Here is an 18,177-nt window from a genome sequence, read left to right as displayed (position 1 = left end):
CAGTATTTGTATATATTGTACATATTTTTTGCTTAAGTTCCAACAAAGCAGGGACTTTTTATTCTGCTTTATTTGTTGCTGCTGAGATCCTACTCCTTAAAGAAATGCCTGGCATAGAACGAATGTGCAATAAATATTTCTTGAATGAAATAACCATCAAGATGATACAATTTACCTAATTATATTAGTTTTGTAATGACTGTAATGATAAGGGTCTTCCCCAATGTTTCACATGATTCTGAAGTGCTCCCATTAATACAATTGCTACTCACACATTCCAAGTAAGTCAAAGTTAACTCATCCTCTTAGTAGTTATACAAAGGAAAATATAAATGTCTCATTGATGGCAATGATTTCAAAATAGGTACCCAAAGATCAATAATGGGCATAGAATTAAAAATAAAAAAAATCAAAAATAGAAAATGTTAATTAGTAAATATGAGCTTACCTTTAAGAAGGGAATCACTTTAAGTAGATAGATACTAAGAAGTAAATCACCTGGACCTCAATGATATTTTGTTTGGGAACTTTGTTGGGAATTGCTTTCTCTGGGCTATTATGAAAGCTGAATTGCAGAATTTTAGAGACCCAGGATACCAAAGCAAGCAGTTATCTGTTGACTAACCAGCCTGGAGCAAAAGTTTTAAGAAACATTAAACTTGACTATGCCCTCACTTTATCATGAATTAAAGATTATCCTAGTTGTGTTTCTTGAAATTCAATGTTAAAGAGATAAGGATGTTAAACTGAACTAGAAAGCCTCTCTTTGTCTATTTGGAAATATAACCCTCTGTCTGTGAAACATGTTTTTTCACAATTCATAACAATTCATAAACTGTACATAGTGTCAAACGTTTCAGATGTACAAGGGTCCCTGGGGTGTTTTTTCTTTTCCACCCTGAACTAAGTTCTTTATTTTATGTCCTATGAAAGGTTGAATTAACTCCTGGAAGCTGAAATAGCCATTAAAATTGTTTGCCTTTCTGCTGTAGCTGTTTATAAAAAACTTGATTTAAATAAAAGTACTTCCAATGGTCTCTAAATTTAATAACACAATATAGATATTTCATATAAAAAATTCTGCCACTAGAATAAAGGATGAAGGTTTGTTTACTGTTCAGCAAAAGGATATTTTAATTATTTGGGGTAGGGAAAATTAATTTATCTATAAGAGAACCTGCAAAGGCCCTTTTCTTGGTGAGCTGACTGAGGCCATGAGGATACAAAGCGAGTTGGGAGGTTGCATTAGAGACAAATTACACCACTTATGCAGAGCCAGGGCAAGACTGGAGCCAGGCAGCAGGAGAGACCACTTGTGAAGAAGGTTCCAGAAAGAGGAAGACCTAGCTCTTGGTAGTGTTTAGAAGACTGTGAAAGAAAGGAGAAATACAGAAGGTGATACCCAGAGAACATTTGGGGGAAAGTGTGGAGAGGGGAGATGCTTACATAAGTTTTTATGAAGTTTTGCCATATAGCGATAATTCCCTTTTTCCAACTGCTTTTTCTAATACACATTAAAATAAATACCTGTTAACAATTTTTAAAAAATTCTAACAAACAAAATATTCTTGTATATAGACAAAATAGTACAAGCAGTCCATCCTTCACAGCATGGCCAACACTGTGCTGTGCAGCACCACTGCACAACAGGCAGAATGATCCTTTTCGAGTTCTGGTTCTGAACACTGCAGTACAGGTGATGCTTTAGGATACACAACAGACATCTTCCATCGCTTTAATGTATACCATTTGGGAAGGCATTAGGCCTTTTGAGTTCTAGCCAATAAATCATGAAATAATATTGAAAAGACCTATACAGAAGAAGCCCTAGGCATGTAGAGAATACTTAGAAAGCTTAAAATATAAATCTTTCATTAATTAAACAAAACGATCTAGTTTTGATGGGAATCAGAATTTTGACAGAGTTAGAATGGATCAGAGGGAGGACTTCCATTATTTAAGATTATGTGCCAATTCAGATCTCTTATTTCTTCATATAAAAATTCTGCCAGTTAGGAATGAGAATAAAAGATGAAGGCATGATTAAGTAGAAAAATGTGAATGTGCTATTAATGTTAAGGAAAAAATGCAATTGTCTTACTGAGACAATTTAGAGCTTAAAGAGCAAGATTTGCTCCGTCTGTACAGGAATATATGTCCAGTTTATATAGGAAAGATTTTCTGTAACTCTGCAAAGGTGGAAGAAACAACATTTTTAATTCTGTTTGTTACTCCGGGGAACCTCTAATTAAGATGGTCTTTGAGAAAGCTTGTTCTACTTTCCTGAGAATAAGAACCTGTTTCCTTATGGCCACATTCATCTCACCATTTTTCCAATTCTCTTGTTGGAGACATTCCAGAAAAATGCTGTTTCTGTGTTAGAAACGTTCAAGAGCTGAGGTCAGTTGAACAGATCTGAAAGAATCCCATTTATCTGAAATGTCCCAAGATCAGATAACACATATATGCATATTACGCTTCTCATATTTGATACCTTGACACAACTTGCGGTTTGCGCAAACTGCAACTGTTTCATATAAAGAAAACCCTGGATGCCTGACTTCAAAGATCTAACCCCAAAGCTTTGAGAAGCAGGATCAGAAGTAAACATCTTAAATTGCCAATATGTTCTTCTTATTGACTAAGAAAAGCTCCAGAAGCTTTACACAATGTTTGGGGAGAAGCTGAGAAGAGTTACATAATTCAGTTAACGGGCCAAGTTCTACAAATGTGCACATGGTTCCTGGGAACACCATAAGCCCATTGTGGATTACTATCAGAGGCCTGGCTGGCCTCTTCTACACTCCTTACTTAGTTCTTCCTTGAAGCTCCCCATGCAGAGAAGGAGGGAACGGGAAGAACCAAACACTGGTAAGGTCACTCTTGAGCTTGGGGACCTGAAAACAATAGCCCAAATATCTCTTAAAACTGGAATCGTTTTTCTAAGTTCCAGCTGCTTTTGGCCAAATCGGCCAGGCAGTTTCCTCTGGTATACAAGGATGCTCAAGTTCATGATATTTCCCGAAATGTAAAAAGAACTTCTAGAGAGAGTGACTGCATTTTACTCAAAGTTTTCTTTCATCCATGCGAATAGAACCCTCCATTTACATATACAGAGAAACGGCAGACATAGGAAGTTAGATAAAGAATCACAGTTTGAAACAATCTATTTAACTGGAATAGAATATTTTGATTTTCATGGAATCATTTGGCATTAAAATTCTCTCAAAAGTAAACTGTGCTGTGAAAGTCTAAATGCTGGAACATTCCCCAAACTCTGAATATTGGCAAACTCTGACCAAATGAAATGTTAGGTTAACATTATGACTAATTGTTTATTTCTCATTGCCTCTTAATATGAATAGATACATATTTTTTTTTCTCATCCAAGCAAACCATTTACCTCTTTCTCCATTTGCAATCCTTCTGCTCTAATATTTCTTTCAAATACTTCTCTCTTTTCAATCTGGGGGTTCGATTTTCTGTACACAAGGATGTAGTCAATTCGACACTTTCCATCTCTGAAGTAGAGTCCATTTAATCTGTTTCTTTCTGGCACTGTCTGTACACAAAGAGAAAGGGACCAGTTTAAGTCATTCATCAAACCAAGGTTCAAGTGAGTAATGTTAAAGAACAATTATTTTCATTGTGTTCAATTACATATTCATTAGTAAAAAACGTAAACAAGAGGAAACAAAATAAAAATTGGAAGAAGCATTGAGGTAAGTGAGCAAAACATAAAACACCTAAAAATACCAGGTGTAGCCAAGGACGTGAAGCAACTAAAGATTTGCATATTCTGCAGGTGTGATGAGAGTGAAAACTGATATGCTCACTCTAGAAAATACATTAACATTATCTTGCAAAACTGAACATCTGCATAACATATAAGCCTAGAGAAATTCTTGATAAGGCAAGTAGGAGGCATGTATATGAATATTCATAGCAACGTATTTATAATAGTAGGGAAATGTTTAAAGTGGGAGTCAACTCAAATGTCCATGAACAGACAATAAATAGATAAATAAATTATAGAAGTTTCATTCACTGGAATATCATACGGCAGTGAAAATGAATAAACTATAGTTGCATCTAACAATAAAAATGAATCTTAATTCAACTGGAGAGAGATCCAAGATGGCTGATCACTAGCAGCTCGGGATTGCAGCTCCCACTGAAAGAGCAAAGAACGAGAGGACGCCACACTTTCAGATCAATTTTTGTTGCTCACACACCGGGAGATTCCCAGCGGAGGAGCCCCACCTGTCGCCAGCGTGACTCTTGAGGCCGGTGAGGCGGTTTTGCCGCTGCCTTGGAGCGGTGGTTCTTGGTGCAGTCAGAAAAGCACCATCAATCTTAAAGCCGCTGTTTTGGCCGGAGCAGTGGGTTGCTCAGATTCTAGCGCCGGGAATCAACAAGTTGGACGTCCATTCAGAAACCCAACTATAAAGACGGTAATTATAAAGACCACAGATGGATAAATTTATAACGAAGGGAAGAAAACAGCCTAAAAAGGCTGAGAATACCCAAACTCAGAACGCCTCTCCCTCTACAGGGGATCACAGTTCCTCATCAGAAACAGAACAAGGCCTGATGGAGAAAGACTGTGTTCCATTAGCAGAAGCTGGCTTTAAAAAGTGGATGATAAGAAACTTCTGGGAATTAAAAGAACTTGTTCTAACCCAATGCAAAGAAACTAAGAACTTTGAAAAAAGGTTTGACGAAATGTTAACAAGAATACAAAATTTAGAGAGGAATATAAGTGAATTAATGGAGCTGAAAAATACAACACGAGAATTTCGCGAACTATGCACAAGTTTTAACAGCCGAATTGATCAAGTAGAAGAAAAGATATCAGAGGTCGAAGACCAACTTCATGAAATAAAACAAAAAGACAAGATTAGAGAAAAAAGGATAAAAAAGAACGAGCAAAGTCTCCAAGAAATATGGGACTATGTGAAAAGACCTAATCTACGTTTGATAGGTGTACCTGAATGTGACGAAGAGAATCAATCCAAGCTGGAAAATACGCTTCAGGATATTATTCAGGAAAACTTTCCCAACCTAGCAAGGCAGGACAATATTCAACTCCAGGAAATACAGAGAACACCACAAAAATATTCCTCAAGAAGGCCAACCTCAAGGCACATAATTGCCAGATTCACCAGGGTTGAAATGAAAGAGAAAATACTGAGGGCAGCCAGAGAGAAAGGTCAGGTTACCCATAAAGGGAAGCCCATCAGACTCACAGCAGATCTCTCAGTAGAAACCCTACAAGCCAGAAGAGAGTGGGGGCCAATATTCAACATCCTTAAAGAAAAAAACTTTCAACCCAGAATTTTACATCCAGCCAAACTAAGCTTCATAAGCGAAGGAAAAATAAAATCTTTTGTGAACAAGCAAGCACTCAGAGATTTCATCACCACCAGGCCTGCTTTACAAGAGCTTTTGAAAGAACCACTACAAATAGAAAGGAACAACTAGTATCAGCCTTTCTAAAAAATACCAAAAAATAAAGAACATCAACATATTTAAGAAATTGCATCAACTAACGGGCAAAACAGCCAGCTAACATTAAATGACAGTATCAAACACACATATATTGTTATTAATTTTAAATTTAAATCGACTAAATCCCCCAATCCAAAGACACAGACAGGCAAAAAAGCCAAGACCCATTGGTATGCTACATCCAGATCCATCTCACATCCAAGGATACATAAAGACTCAAAACAAAGGGATGGTGAAAAATTTACCAACCAAATGGAGAGCTAAAATAAATAAATACAAAGCAGGAGTTGCAATTTTTGCTGATAAAATAGATTTCAAAGCAATAAAGATCAAAAGAAGCAAAGAAGGATATTACATAAAGATAAAAGGATCAATGTAACAAGAAGAGCTAAAGATCCTAAACATATATGCACCCAATACAGAAATACCCAGATATATAAGACTTACAAAGAGACTTGGACCCCCACACAATAATAGCGGGAGACTTCAACATCAATATTAGATAGATCAATGAGACAGAATGTTAACATCGATATCTAGGACTTGAACTCAGATCTGGAACAAGTAGACTTAATTAACATTCATAGAACTCTCCATTTTAAATACACAAAATATACACTCTTATCAGTACTACATCACACGTATTTACAGGTTTAAATGAAATATTGGTTGGCTGCTTGTTAATTATTTTATTCCCTCATTTTTTTTATGTCTCTATTATTAAACACAATTACAGGCATACCCAGTTTTAGACTGCATTCTAGCCCGGGCAATAAAGCAACACCCCTGTTCTCTCTCCCTCTTCCTCTTTCTTCCTTTCCTGTATTCTTTTTCTTTTTTTTTTTTTTTTTAATCCTTCTTAAAAAAAAAAAAAAAAAACCCATTCAACTGTATACTTAGATCAATGTATTTGCTTTATGTAAATTATACCTCAATAAAGCAAAACAAGAAAAAAATTAAAAAGCAAACATACTTAACCACATGAAAAAAACATATACAGTCAACTGTAGATTCTATTTTCTGTCCAGAATATGGAATTTATTATAAAAACATGACTTCACAATTCAAAGTACAAAAAGAAAAAAAAAAAATGAATCTTAAAAACAACACTGATGTAAAAAAGCAAGTGTCAGAAGACTTCATACCATATGATATCATTTTTCATAAAGCATAAAATAAAGTACCTCTAAATGTAAGTTGTTAAGACTACAAATGTATGTGGTAAAACTGTTTTTAAAGCAGGAAAATAAAAAACAAACAAATTTAGAAAGATGGGACCTCTGGTAGGGTAGGCGTATGGGATTGAAAGTAGCTTCACTGGTTTTAGGAATATTCTAGTTCAGTGTTTCTCAATTTTTTTCACCCACAACAAGAAAAACATTTTATTTTATCTTTGTGTGCATATGTAAATATACATATACAAAATATGAGACAAGTTTCATAAAATAATTATTTACCTTTTCTATTTACATACACTCTAATTATCCAGTCCATTAAAAAACAATTGTTGTTAGTAATCTACAATTAGGTTGCCAGTATCATATGAAAAATGGCATTCTAGCTCATAAATCAGATGGTGGTTCCAGGTGTCCATTTACTATTATGCTTTGTAACTTACATAGAAGTTACAAATATTAATTTGCAGTAATATTAAAAAGTAAAGAACAAAAGGAGTGGATTGAATTTTCATCCAGGCTCTTCAGGCTTGCTATACAATATTGAAAGATACCATCAAACACGGGATCTTTGGGCTGGAGCCAAATTTCTCAGCCTAATAGATTTCAAAATTGTGTCTATAAACCCAGCCAAATGAAAATGGTGGACTCTGTCTTTTCCAATGGTAGTATGAAGAAGGCAAACATGCCAGACCTGAAGGGTCATTGCTAGAAACCACATCCTTGCACAAACCTTAACCAAATGAAAAATCTCAGGCAGGGGGAATGGAATGCCCATGTACCATGTTTTGGTGTAGACATTTTCAATTGATGACCAATCCTCACTGACTAGTTTTTTGGCTCTTGCATTAAGAGACACTCAGGAGTCTACCTGAATAAGCACTTTAGTAACAATTACTTGGCAAGCAAGAAGGCTGCCCTGTGAATTCAACATATAAGCATCTGGCTTCAAAAATGGCTTCAGCCAAGACATCAGGAGGGGTACTGGCTCCAAGCAGAACAATGAGCTGTGCCATCTTCGGCAAAGCCCTAACATTTCTGACACTGTTTCCTCATCTGTAAGTTACAGGGAGGAGACTATTTGCTTTCTGAGGTCCCTTTCAAAGTCCATTCATTATGCCACATTATGGTATTCAAAGTATCTGTGTGAACAGATAACAGAATTAGCTTTTTCTTAAAAAGAAACAAACAGAAAAAACAGAAAGAAAACCATGGATAACAGTGTATGATATTTGTGGGGAGAAGTCTGCAAAGCTTGGTAAGAGTAAACAATTTTCTCCGTTCCAGGTGTCACCCTTTCAGCAGTTAACTAGCTCTGGAATATCAAAAACAGGAATATGCAATAAATAAATTACTCTGATTCTGTGTGCCTATTTACCTATACGCAGTGCATGTACAAAGGAAATAATAAACTCCATTGAGATACAACCTGAACAAAGGGGAATGCCTCCAATAAAATACTAATTTTTCCAAAATGGTACACAAATAGATGGGTCTATTTACAGTTGCAATGAAGTTTCCAGATTACAGAGGCAAATGGAAACTCAGAGAGGCTTCAGACAACACAATCAACTGACGGCTGGTGCATTTTAGGTCACTATTCTACCTGCTGGGGGATCTATACAAGGAAGTCCATCCCTGTAAAGCTCATTTTGTACCAGTTGGAGACACTCAAGAATGTAGGCTATCTGAAAATGATGGGCGGTTTAAAAAAAAAAAAGTTAGGTTTAAGAAAAATGGAAACTTTGTTTTGAGTGTAGGTAGATTTAGGATCCTTGAAATATGCTTAAACCCATGGCGGATGTCAAGGGAATATAAAACCTATTCCTTGTTTTATAAGAGCCTATAGTTCAGTGAGATTATAACTTTAAACAGTCCATTGGAATATGCTTCACAGGCTCCTGCCTGGATCATGAATTACATTTGTAAGAAATTATGTACTCTTACCTCTCCCCCGGCTTCCAATCTGCTGGCATCATCTGAAGTACTTGTCAAGTTTCCAGGGTGAAGAAGAGAATCGTCATCCTTGCAAGGACTACTGACAGCTTCTAATTCATCAAAAAGGATATTGACATCCTTGGCCACTAGAACCAAAGTAAATACATTACAAGGGTAAAAATCTGGTGTCTTGAAAGCAATACTAAAAGAGAAAACACCTCCCTTTGGGTTCATATTTTCTCATCATTTTAATAACACCTTGAGTTACAGGTATATTATTTCCTAGGAGAAAAGAATGTCAGATGTAAAACACGTCTGACCAAACAGTGTATTCATTAGGCAAGATTAAGGAAAATAAAAAGCAAAGTACCTCCATAATGTAAATATAATTTGTCTTTCATGATAACATGAGGTGTTATATTTGTGAGCTTTCCTTCACATAGATGTTTAGCATATGGTACTTTGATCTAAGACTTCTAGGAGCTCATTTTCTGGGTTGGAGATAACCTATACTATTAAATTTAATTTTATTTTTTCATTTAAGTGTTTTACAGCTTGCTAAGTGAACCCATAAACATGCCACTTGCACTGTTCAGTAAGAACTGTAATTTTTTCTCCTTTGTTACTTCTCTAAGGCAGAGTAGAGAAAATCTAATGCAATAACAAAGCGTACAGTTAGATTTTTGGCCTTTCTCCTTCCTCTTATCCTGAATTAAATAATGAAGTGAGCCATTCAGAAGCTCTCTCAAAAGACTGATGTTAATAACATGTCAATATACAAAGCACTGTATATTCCAGTTCTAGATACAGACTACCACATTCAAATGCAGAGTGCCTTATAGTATGCCAGAAAGGAAAGTTCATCACCAGCAGAGGAAAGAATATAATACCAGGTATGGGTTGATTCCCTTCTTTTCTACCTACTTGAATTATGGGCCAGTATTGCGGTTCACTTTTCCTTTTGATGCTTTAAAAATGGCTGAGGGTTTACAACCTGCCAGAAGTCACTGCACAAAATACTTCATGAGAGATTGGGTTCTTCTTACCCAAGCACATAATAGAGTATTCATTCATTCAAAAACATTTTAGAGATGTGCACACTTATGTGTCAGGCATAGAGCAGTGTGATGAGTACACCTTGATGAATTAAAGTGACCTGGCTTCCTGCTCTTGTGGCAATAACAAAACAAAGACATGTAAATTGTGGTGAATTTGCTAAAGAAAAGAGCAGAATTTGGATATAGAGAGAATAGAAGTGATCTACTTAGATGAGGTGACCAGGTATAAAGCTATATCCAAGCATGTGCTTTTAGGCAACTCATTTAGCTTTTCAGGTTGTTCACCTGTAAAATATAATGGGCGTGGAAAAAAATTAACATTTATTGCTAATTGTAAGAGGGTGAATTATGACCCCCCCCAAAGATGATATAACTCCTAGAACCTGTTAATGTGTTACCTTTTATCACCGAAAGAATTTTACCGATGTGTTAAGCCAAGGATCTTAAAATGGGGACATTATCTTAGAGTACGTGGGTAGGCCTGATGAAATTACAAGGGTCTTCAGAAGAGGGAGGCAAGAAGGCCAGGATCAGAGAAAGAGGTTGGAAGATGCTATGCTGCTGGCTTTGAAGGTATAGGATGTGGCCACAAGCCAAGAAACGCAGGTGGCCTTTAGAAGACAGAAAAGGCAAAAAAGCAGATTCTCCCCTGGAGACTCCAGAGAGAAGGGTTTTGATTTTAGGACTTCTGACCTCCAGAACTATAAGATAATAAACATATTGTTTGAGGCCACTAAGTTTGTAGTAATTTGTTACAGCAGCAAAAGGAAACTAAAACAAGGTATTATACGATTTTAGACCTATAAGGCTACAAAGAAAAAAGAATCATGCTCTTTTCATACAACGAAGGGGTGTAGGACCTACACTGTGCCAGGTACTGTGCTAGGTGCTTATGCAAAGGAACTAACACTTTTTGAGGAAGAGCAACATGTCCAGTGTTTCGGGAGGTGTCAAGATCAAAGACAACTTCCCTGATCACTGGATGTTAAAACATCTCCCTCCCGTAATTATTTTCCTCTCATTGTTCATTTCCTTCCCAGCACTTAACACAGCCATAATTATCGTTTGTTCATTTACGTTTTAGACTTGTTTACTGGGTGTTTACCTTATTACAATGTAAGTTCCACAGGGTAAGGACCTTATCCATCTTGACTGATGTACAGAGGCCCTGGCACAGAGTAAGCTTTCAACACATATTTGGTAAATGACAGAATGATGACCTGAAGATGATCACAATGTAATGATATCTGGGAGCCTTTATCCTTTAACATTCTATGGTTCTGGGACTTTGCATGTGTTATTCCTAATATGATTCTTTTTTGCAAGCCAGTACTCCACAGTTTCAAGTAATGTGATTAAATTTTCAAGCAGACAGTGATTAAATTAAATTTCAAGTCAATGTTGATGAGATTTGAACAATAAGATAAAAATATCATTTAACCAAGTCAGAAGACCTGTTCGTTATTCTGAACTCTGCCACTTAGCTGTGTAAATATGTGCTTCTATTTCCTCGCTGGTGAGACAAGAATAGCAAACTTCTCTCTCAGAATGGCCAAGAGGAATACATCAATGTACATATTAGCAGGGTGGCTGACACATGGCAGACCTACAACAAATGCTGATTTGCCAATTCTAACTAGACTCTGGGAGCTTAAAGTGAATATTTTGGTCTTATCAATAAAAGAAGGCAGAAGGGATATTTACAAGTTGGAATGGTTGTTACAAGAAATGGCTTGGGAGGGGGTGTGAGATAAAGGGGCAAGTAATAAGGACACTGAGGTGCACGTCTAGGCTCATACTTAAAGAAAAACTTTTTACATGCATATATATGTATCCTCCTATGCTTTTGCCAAGGATAGAAAATACCAGGTCATATTCTATCAGTATTACTTTCTGGCACTGGCACAATCAGTTCAACAATGCCCTCTATGCCCGTGGTTCCCAACTGGGACCGGTTTTTTCTCCCAGATCACATTTGTCATTGTTTGGAGATATTTTTATTGTCATTACTGGGGAGAAGGGGACAGTGAAAGTGGTATTCAGTGAGTAGAGGCCAGGGATGCTACTAAACATCGTACAATGCATAGGACAGCCTCTACCACAGAGTGATCCAGCCCAAAACATCCATTGGTGCTGATGCTGAGAATACTTACTCTCCATTAAAGTCCCAAGGGATTTGACTCTAAAGGAAGCAGCTAACTCAGGAAAGGGAGAGAGCTCTTTCTTTCCCATCAGATTCACTGTCTGGAAGTCATGGGGCTGCTGCCACTTGAGTATCAGGGAAATCAGTCAGTCTTGGCAATCTGACTATTAGAGAATAGGTGATATTAAGGCGACCTTATCACCTGGCAGCCTCTCAGTATCTTCAGCAGAGATTAGAAAGTCTGCTGTCAGACAATGCTCAGCTGAACACATGGTCAGATAGAAGACTGTAGACCATAAAGATGAAGCATGTGTGCTTCATCCATATTTCATCACTGTTTCTGATATTATCAGCTGTAACTACAAGGTAAGTTTTAGAAACAAAATAAAATCTTCGATGCAAACTTACACTGTTTCTGTAAGAAACAAAAGCAACTGTCAACTTCCAACATTAACCAATTTTTAAAAATAAATTTATTTGGCTGGGTGTGGTGGCTCACACCTGTAATCCTAGCACTTTGGGAGGCCAGCATGGGCAGATACCTGATGTCAGGAGTTCGAGACCAGCCCAGCCAGCATGGTGAAGCCCAGTCTCTACTAAAAATGCAAAACTTAGCCAGGCATGGTGGCGGGCGCCAATAACCCCAGCTACTTGGGAGGCTGAGGTGGGAGAATCACTTGAACTCAGGAGGCAGAAGTTGCAGTGAGCCAAGATCACGCCACTGCACTCCAGCCTGGTGACAAAGTGAAACTCCATCTCAAAAATAAAAAATATAAATAAATAAATTGATTCAATAAGTATTTATTCAGTGCCTACCACAGGCAGACACTGAGCTGAGCTAGGAACTAGGGTGAAAGTACTGGACAGCCCAGGCACAGCCCTGCTTTCAGAGCTCACTATCCAGCCAAAGCGGGAGTGAGGCCTTTCTATCCATCACTAAGATGCTGTTCATCCAAACAAGGTCACTTGTGAATGAATCCCATCACCTTCTTTAGACTTCTTCTCCTAAAAGGAAAAATATTTGATAATTATCTGCCTGGTAGAATCCTGCTGTTAGACTCATTAAATGAGAAAGAGAGTCAAATACTCTGAGGAGTCCATTAAGAATGAGAAGAAGGAGAGAAAATGCAAACTTCCATGTACCTCAAGTAACAGGTCTGCATTGCATTCGGACCCAGGAAGGGCTGTGTGAACAGAATTAGGCAGCACAGATGGGTCAGGGTAGGTGGATACCATGCATTTGGAAAGGCAAGGGAGATATTCAAATCTATTGCAAAGATTAGAAGCTGAGCCTGAAAACAATTTGGGAACAAAACAGCAAGGACTCACATACTATAACGGAATAACAAGGATCAAGGACCTTAAATTGCCTGGGAGACCAAAAATCAGCTAAAGAGTCTGAGTAAAGCATCAGACTCAGAGATTTCTGAGCGCTGGCTCTGTCTATATCATCCCAGGATGGAGGCAGAGCAGAAAAGTCAGAGGACCAGCAGACAGGCAGATGGTGGTGATCTCCACATGATGAAAAGGTGAATTTACTTTGGTAATACTGAATTTACTAATCAAATCAAATATTTGCAATTATTTCAATTATTCCTCCTGTGAAAATCATTTTGAGATGTTAGCTATTGTTAACTCCCTATGGAAAAGAGATCATAAAAATATAGCAAAGACTCAAATAAATGAGCAAACTAATTAATGAATTATTTTCTGCCATTTGTTCATTGAACCAAGATTTAGAGTTCAGTGCTGGACATGACATGAGTGGGAAGCCCTCACACTTCCAGGCAAGAGAACAAAATTGGGGAATCAATGCTATAAAGGTAATGAAAAAAACCAAACAGCAAGTCTATTTTAGAAATAGTCTAGAAGAGAGTAAGAAATGCAACCAAAAAAACACAAAGACTTTAATTCATTGCTCTTTTCTTTACTTCTCTCCTATTTTCCAAATGCAGCAAAATAACCCCACCTTGGTATTACAGTATAGAAGTGTTTTAATCTCAGAATTTTCAGATGCAGAGAAAAGAAGGTGAAATTACAGGTCATTGAAGAAGACATAAGAGGGCTTTGCAGCATAATCCGAGTATCTATATTTATTCTCCAGAGCACCAGTTCATTATACTATTTTTGTCCTAACTTCCAAGTGATTGCATCTGATACTCAGAATTCTCAGGGGATTACATATTGACCTCAAAGCATCACTAAAAAGCACAAAAAAGAACACCTCCAGAAATAATTTAGAATGCAAAAAATTGTTTATATCTCAATTTTACCACTTAACACATTGTTTTATACCAAGACCATTTCTGTGTCTTTAGACTAAGGTCCTTTTAAGGCGAAGAGCTAAGGTAGCTCCAATTTGACAAAAGGTCTGCCAAGTAGGAGACATTCAATATGCATTTTACGATAAATAATAGCTAATTGTAGGATGATATCAATTTTTAGTTTTTTCTTATTCTGATTACCTTAAGTAAGATGGCTTCAAAATATCTACTTCTCTCTTAGAATCACAGAAGTTAAATATGAAGGAGGTGGGAAGAGAGACAAAGATAAGGGATTACAGTTTACTGAGAGCCTACCATGTGTTAATGATTTTCAAGTGTATTTTCTCGTTTCATTCTCAGAACAATCTATGAGACAAGTATTATGATAAAGAAGCTGGGTTCAGAAATGCTAAGTGTGGCCATACAGCTAGCAAGTGACAAAGATGAATCCTCATCCAATTCAGATCCCAAATCCGTGCCATTTCTAGCTGGTTTTTGTTTTTGTGGGAAGCATTCTGCTGTTCTTAAATCATGTTTGGCTTTCAAGAATGGGAAGTCATTTAACTACCAAGCAATTATCTTGTTGCCATTTCAACATTTATCTGAATAAAGCTATACTTTACATCTGTAGCCTGACAGCTCTGACAACTTTCTAAAATTTAACAAATAGATCCATTGTTGTTTTAAAAATTCAGGGAAATACACAGACACAATATAGCTTTGAACACCTTAGGCTGGGATTTTAAGAGCTAAACACTATTTAGCATTTATATGACACGAGCAAGCCCAAGACTCTCTAGATGCTCATTACTCTTCAAATGCATCTTGACAGCATCCCTAAGGCAAAGACTGCCTTGTTTACCAATGAGAAAAAAAGGGGTTTAATTTTAAAAACTCAAAATAAATAAAGCAAGCTATTAGAAAGGACATAATGCTTCCTTAGCTGGTTTTACTCCTTTCCAATATGCAGCAGTTTTCAATCTGTTCCCTAGAACCTGATGGCCATTTTGAGGAGTTTCAGGGGCTGTGGAGAGGACAAAGAGACAACTGTGTGGGCGAGGCCCCACCTATATCAAACAACGCAGTTTCTGTTTTGTATATTGAAGTTATAGGTTGATCATATATTAGGGGGAAAAACACATTTTGCTGCTTTTACAGAAGTTTAGAAACTTCTGCTAGTGTGTTCTGGCAACTATTAAATGGTTGTGTTGATATCTCCCTTAAGAAAACCTGGGGTTCTAGTTATAGACATGACAGCAGGAACCTTCCTTCTGCCACAGAAAATTATTTGAAATATTTTGAAATTTAAAATATGCCTTTGTAAACAAACAAAAATCATGAGATTTTAAAATATATATATATATATATATATATATTCATTTTAAAATAATTTCTGTTTGGGATTGGCATAAAAACAGACACATAGATCAGTGGAACAGAACAGAGAATCCAGAAACAAATCCATACATCTATAGTAACTTCATTTTTGACAATGCTGTCAAGAACATACATTGGAGAAAGGAGAGTCTCTTCAATAAGTGATGCTGGGAAAACTGGATAGCCATATGCAGAAGAATGAAACCAGACCCATATCTCTCACCATACACAAAAATCAAATCAAAATGGATTAAAGACTTAAATCCAAGGCCTCATACTAAGAAACCACTAAAATGAAACATTAGAGAAACTCTCCAGAGCACTGGACTGTGCAAAGATTTCTTGGGTAATACCGCACAAGCACAGGCAACCAAAGCAAAAATGGACAAATGGGATCACAACAAGTTAAAAAGCTTCTGCACAGCAAGGGAAACAATCAACAAAGTGAAGAGACTACCCACAGATTGGGAGAAAATATTTTTAAGCTAACCATCTGACAAGGGATTAATAACCAGAATATATAAGCAGCTCAAACAACTCTAGAGGAAAAAATCTAATAATCCAAATAAAAATGGAGAAAATATCTGAATAGACATTTCTCAGAAGGAGACATACAAATGGCAAACAGGCATATGAAAAGGTGCTCAACATCACTGATCATCAGAGACATGCCAATCAAAACTACAATGAGATATCTCATTGTAGAACGTTTGGATTTCACAATGAGATATCATCTCATTGTAAAATAAAGTTGGAGATCAGGTCTCACCTCAGTTAAAATGGCTTTTATTCAACAGACAGGCAATAACAACTGCTGGTGAGGATGTGAAGAGGAGGGAACCCTCGCGCGCTGGTGGTAGGAATGTAAATCAGCACAACCACTATGAAGAACAGTTTAGAGGCTCCTAGAAAAACTAAAAATAGAACTTCCATATGATCCAGCAATTCCATTGCTGGGTATATACCCAAAAGAAAGGAAATCAGTATATCGATAAGCTATCTGTACTCTCATGTATACTGCAGCACTATTTACAATAGCCAAGATTTGGAAGGAACCTAAGTGTCCATCAACAGATGAACAGATAAATGTGGTACATATACTCAAAGGAGTACTATTCAGCCATAAAAATATGAGATCCTGTCAGTTGCAACAATATGAATGGAACTGGAGGTCATTATGTTAAGTGAAATAAGCCTAGGCGCAGAAAGACAAACTTCACATGTTCTTATTAGTGGGAGCTAAAAATTAAAAACAATTGAACTCATGGAGATAGAGAGTAGAATGGTGGTTGCCAGAGGTTGGGAAGATAGTAGGGTGGAAGGGAGATGGGGATGGTTAATGGGTACAAAAATATAATTAGATAGATCTAGTATCTGATAGTACAGCAGGGTAACTAGAGTCAATAATAACTTATTGTGCTTTTAAAACTAAAAGTATAATTGGATTGTTTGTATCACAAAGAAAGGATGGATACTTGGAGTGGTGGATACCCCATTGACACCGATATGATTATTACACATTGTAGGCCTGTATCAAGATATTTCATGTACCCCATTAATATATATACCTACCATATATCCACAAAAATTAAAAATTAAAATAAAAAAAAGACGTCATTCCCGTTGCCTGGCTCAATAATGGCAATGCTTATAAACAGCACAGACGATGGTATTGTATATACCCCCAGCACACTGCAATGGGGTCAAGATCATTAACTTGTTACTGATTTAGGGTATTTGCTAAGAAGAGCGTCTCTTACTACCATTTCATTGGAAAGAAAAGGCAGACACCTTGGCTACTTCTATAACAAGGCAGATAATGATGACGGCACCTCTTACAGTCCTGGGAATGATATTGAGAGAAGAACTGTGTTCCTAATTCAACCTTTGCTCATTCATTAGCCTTGGCTACCTTTCCACAACATAAAATGAGGTCATTCATGCTCTGCATAAAATATCCTCAAAGTCTACTAACTACCTTCTTTGGAAAGAGAATGAGCTTTGTATTCAGACAGACCTGAGTTCAAATAACAGCCCTTCCACTTACTAGCTATTAGATTGGGATATTTAACTTATTCAAGCTTCAATTTCTTTATCTTCTAAATGTGGAAATGTGATTTCCCAGACAGGATGAATGATTGAGGAATAAAGACAAAGGTGGTAGACAACACTTATACAACCCTGACTGTGTACCAGGCACTATGTTAAGGGCCTTACATAGATGTACTATTACTATTTTCCTTTTACAGATGTGGAAATTAGGGCAAAGAGAGTTTAAGACTAAATAAAATAGCATAGGTAAAACATCAGCCACAAAATTGTCAGACAAGATTATCTGCTCAAAATATGCCACCATTCCCAACCTCATACCCCCATAACCTACCATCTGCTCCTCTGAAATGGCATGACCGTGCAGGTTAAAAATAACATTGGAAATCAGGGCTAAAGAATTGAATTCAAAGTGACTCACTTGGTGTCACTGAGAAATGACTCAGTCTCCTCAGCCATGAAATCATACATCATCCCTAACGCAGGAACAACTATATGATTATGAAGACACACATGCAAATACAAACGGTCAGACCACAGGATAACAATGATCCCATAATCCTTTTAACTCCTCAGGTCTCATTGCAAACACTATCTTGTGCCCCTTTTCTTCATTAGAATCTGATGGAATACAAGACAATCATGTGTTTCAGGGTATAGAT

At 36.9% G+C, this 18,177-nt stretch overlaps 1 protein-coding gene across 7 annotated transcripts in view; it reads right to left on the bottom strand.

Annotated features, from left to right (window-relative positions):
* The window catches only part of ANO4 (anoctamin 4), a 398,033-nt gene that overhangs the window by 163,891 nt on the left and 215,965 nt on the right, over window positions 1-18,177 (bottom strand). For all 7 annotated transcript variants that reach the window (XM_032298965.1, XM_032298973.1, XM_032298986.1 and 4 more), the window contains 2 exons: window positions 8,634-8,770; window positions 3,404-3,562 (listed from right to left, as the gene is read on the bottom strand). In XM_032298965.1, the coding sequence (XP_032154856.1) occupies window positions 3,404-3,562; window positions 8,634-8,770 (296 nt within the window). The remainder of the gene's footprint in view (window positions 1-3,403; window positions 3,563-8,633; window positions 8,771-18,177) is intronic.

Source organism: Sapajus apella, unplaced genomic scaffold (assembly GCF_009761245.1).
Source record: "Sapajus apella isolate SASKATOON/1434 unplaced genomic scaffold, GSC_monkey_1.0 scaffold2, whole genome shotgun sequence".
Classification (NCBI taxonomy): domain Eukaryota; kingdom Metazoa; phylum Chordata; class Mammalia; order Primates; family Cebidae; genus Sapajus; species Sapajus apella.
The sequence above is the reverse complement of the archived record's forward strand: the minus strand, read 5'-3'. Positions and strand labels throughout refer to the sequence as shown.